General features: G+C 37.0%; 1 protein-coding gene across 2 annotated transcripts in view; it reads left to right on the top strand.

The window, feature by feature from the left end:
- The window catches only part of Snx16 (sorting nexin 16), a 23326-nt gene extending 19768 nt beyond the window's left edge, over positions 1–3558 (top strand). The window contains exons 6-8 of one of the 2 annotated variants that reach the window (XM_021196156.1): positions 503–639; positions 1066–1185; positions 2140–3558. In XM_021196156.1, the coding sequence (XP_021051815.1) occupies positions 503–639; positions 1066–1185; positions 2140–2236 (354 nt within the window). In that variant the 3' untranslated portion in view covers positions 2237–3558. The remainder of the gene's footprint in view (positions 1–502; positions 640–1065; positions 1186–2139) is intronic. The other variant, XM_021196159.1, reaches the window with a different exon arrangement.
- Positions 3559–4098: the final 540 nt, after the last annotated feature.

Raw genomic sequence — 4098 nt, 5'->3', positions numbered from 1 at the left:
CAATGGAGGAGTGTTCCTCTTTCTCCACAACCTCGCCAGCATCTGCTGTCACCTGAATTTTTAATCTTAGCCATTCTGACTGGTGTGAGATGGAATCTCGGGGTTGTTTTGATTTGCATTTCCCTGATAGCTAAGGATGTTGAACATTTTTTTCAGGTGTTTCTCAGCCATTTGATATTCCTCAGTTGAGAATTCTTTATTTAGCTCTGTACCCCATTTCTTTCTTAAATGATATTTTCTTACTTTATCTGTAATTATATATCCATTTTCAGTGTTTGCTACTATAGTTATTCTCAAAGAACATAATTTACAGGTACCCCTGATACATGGAAACTGAATACCAAAATAGTAGTAATCTAAGACAATAAGTGTAAAAAACAAACTATCTGGACTTTTACAAATACAACTTTGATTTCTGTGTTCTGACTCTTCAGTAGTGTTTTTGAAGAGGTACTGCTTCAGTACCTAATTTTTTTTCTTTGCCTTCCTGTTCTTTGTAAAGGCTTTCTGTGAGACTTTAGAAGAAACTAACTACCATTTACAAAGAGAACTGCTAGAGAAGCAAAAAGAGGTGGAATCCCTGAAGAAACTGCTCGGGGAAAAGCAACTTCACATAGATGCATTAGAGACCAGAATCAGGTGGGTTATGACACAGGTCTGCAGGCTGGCCAGTCTGACTCTTCATACTCTAGTCTCAGTGTCCTTCAGATTTTAATGTGACTTCTGAAATTTCTGATTCTGAAAGTCCTGAGCTCTTTGCCTACTTCGTTATAAACTAATTGAATGTAGGAGTCTGAACATTTAAGGATGAGAAACCTCAGGAAAATAAAATGTTGTGTTTTCATGTACCAGTGTGACACCCGTCAGTATATGGTGAATGCATGTGAGAAAGGTTCTAAATTACTACAGCTGATGATTTCATTATCAGTTCCCTCAGTTAGTAGTTAATAGTCACATGACTGTGAAGACTGAGCTAGAGGCTTAGAATGCTGCATGTTTTCATGACAGTGAAGGCACACCATTCTTATTCAGAAAAAATAACTTTGTGTTGTAACATACCTTTAGAACATTGTCCTTAGAACCTGGAGCATCACTGTATGTGTCAAGAGCAGAAGGTGGACAGATCCTAAGGGTGGAGCCCTCTGTACTTCAAGTCAATCGGGATGTCTTGGATGAAGAATCTAGGTATATGATTGCCTTAGTTAGGGTTACTATGACTGTAGTGAAACACTCATGACGAAAAGCAACTTGGGGAGGAAAGGGTTAATTTGGCTTACATGTTCATCATTGAAGGGAGTCAAGACAGGAGCCTAGGGGCAGGAGCTGATGCAGGGGCCATGGAAAGTTGCAGCTTACTGGCTTAATTCCTCTGGCTTGCTCAGCCTGCTTTTTTATAGAACCCAGGACTACCAGCCCATGGATGACATCACCCACAGTGGGCTAGGCACTTCCCTGTGGTCACTAATTAAGAAAATGTCTTACAGGCTTGCCTCCAGTTCAATCTTCTAGGGACATTTTCCTAATTGAGGTTCTTTCCCCTCTGATGACATTAGCTTGTGTCAAGTTGAATATACCACAATGTTTAGTTTACTAAAGCCTGATCATTTAAATCCTAAGAATACTGTTTATGAACTCTGTGTTACTACATCATGAATCTGCTCATCAAAAAAGGAACAAAGACAAACTAAAGTGTCCTAGTTTGTCCCTAAGAAAAGACTTTACTGGCCAGCCAACCTTGCCCTATTGGCAAATTCCAGGTCAGTAAGAGACTTTGTCTTGGAAAATTAGGAGAAGGCCAGTGACAGGTCACTGAGTAACTGTATTTGCCTCCTGGATGACAGCCTGCATCCAGTTCCTAGGTCCCACTCAATGGAAGGAGAGAACTGAATCCCTTCAATCATGCAACTAAGTAAATGAATGGCATGTTTAAGTGCATAGCATCAGAGGAATAATACCTAATGTTGACCTCTGATCACCACAAGTATGCACATACATGTACATTCACACACAAACACAAAGAATATCTGATTGAATTTATGATTATATTGCATTAAATGTATAAATAGCCTTTCTATGAGAAGATAATAAAATGAGAGCTTTATCTGTCCCCTTCACTAGCACACTCCTCTTTCTTTGCAGAGCTGATCATAAGCCACACTTCAACTCTAGAGAAGCCGGAAGTGTGATAGCAGATATAGAAGTCGCACAGTTGGCATATAATGCTGAAGATGACTAACACACTGGTGACTGTTCCCTCCACTTCTCATTTCAGCATATTTCAGCAGAGAGCAAGTACTTCCCTAATAGACTGAAACAGAAGAGAACAAGAGTGCACGTGTATAAAGTTTACATAAAGTTTTTTTTTTTTTTTAAGTTATTGGAATAGGAACTATATTCACTGCTGCTTTCAATGTCTTTTATCCAGCATTGTATTTACTACATTGGGGGGAAAAAAACAGAATTGTTATCAGGGCCCATATTCTTAAATACTTTACATAAATTATTACAGTGTCTTGCCTGTATATTGCTCCAGACTACTGTGTTTGTGTGTGTATATATGTGTGCTTGCTTGTCTTAAATCACCACTTATATAGGTGAAAATTAATTGCATGTTAGAATCTGGATAATGTCTCTATCTCAGACATGATATGGGTTTAAATCAGTGAACACCACAGGAAAGAAAAATAAGAATCCAGTTTGAAATGTTAATATGTCTATCATCTCTAGATAAAAATTGCTTATTTGAAATGTTAATACTATTTAAAAGAAGATGACTTTCTAGAACCAAAGATAATGTGTTTTGAAGAGCTATAATTAGATAGGCAAAGTGATAAAATAGCCTTGATTCAAATGATGATTAATTAATATCAAGATACTATAAGTATCCTGGTTTATTAATATATTATACTTGGATATTTTCTGCATAATCTTCAACTCAGTTTTCTACCCATAGATTCACTGGGGTTTGCCTCATTCAGAACACTACCTCTTTTTGCTAATCAAGGCATATTCTTTTCAAAATATATTACAGTTTTGAGGCAAGTAAGTTGTAGAAAAAGAAAAAAATAAATAACCATATATACTGCAAAGTTCCCAAGTAGCTTGAGTCCTGGTGTTCCATATGTATTTCTATGTATGTGAGGATGTTATGCTGTACTATGGCTGATTTTGTTTATATATATTTAGCCAACTGATGCACTTTATGATAATTAAACTCATTTGTGCCAAGTTCAGTTGGGTGCGTTTCTTTAGTAAGTAGAGTTAGCTGGAAGGGTGGAGTAGAGCCTTCACTGTTACTAAGAAGTCTCCCAGGGTCTGTGAGCCAGTCTTATGAAGCGTTTGTCTTATTTCAGCTCTCTGTACAGTTGTGAAATGCCTTGTCTCATCTTGATACTGTCAGCTTGCATGTTTTCTATTTCTGCTGTTCACTTAGTGCCTTAGTGTGCATTGTAATCACAGTAACATCTTGAAATCCAAGTTGGCATTGGACTACATAAGCTTTCTAAAATCTGAAAGAACCTCCTGGAGAAATAGAATAACATCTTTATTTCTCCTTTGTAATCCAGAGTGTTATCAGTGTCTTAAGACACATTTTGGGATGCAGTTTTTTAAAATTCTACAACATAAGTCATTATGTCCAGTGACTCTTGTTAACCGTTGATCTTACAAGGAGAATACTTTTTACCAGAGTACACAGATATGCTCTGCATCAGAACATTTTTCAAAAAATGTATGAAAAATGTACTTATTCTTGGAGATAGAAAAATAATAATAAATTAGTCTGCTTGTTCATCTTAAGTTACAGTAGGCTTTGCAAAAAGCTTGAAAAGAAAAATAACTTGAAACTACTCCTCACCAGCAGGTATAGTGGCACACACCTTTAATCCCACAACTCAGGAGGAGAGGCAAGTGGATCTCTGAGAGTTTAAAGAGCCTTCCAGCCTCATCTACAGATAGAGTTCCAGGACAACCGGGGCTGTTACACATAGAAACTCTGTCTTAAAAAACAAAAACCAACCAAACAACAAAAACTCAATACCAGCAACAATCATAAACAATGATTTTTGCTGAATGCATTAAAGTACTATATATCTGTTT

The sequence above is a fragment of the Mus pahari genome, chromosome 4, assembly GCF_900095145.1.
Source record: "Mus pahari chromosome 4, PAHARI_EIJ_v1.1, whole genome shotgun sequence".
In the NCBI taxonomy this organism is placed as follows: Eukaryota; Metazoa; Chordata; class Mammalia; order Rodentia; family Muridae; genus Mus; species Mus pahari.
Note: the sequence above shows the minus strand (reverse complement) of the source record. Positions and strands in the feature narration are given on the sequence as shown.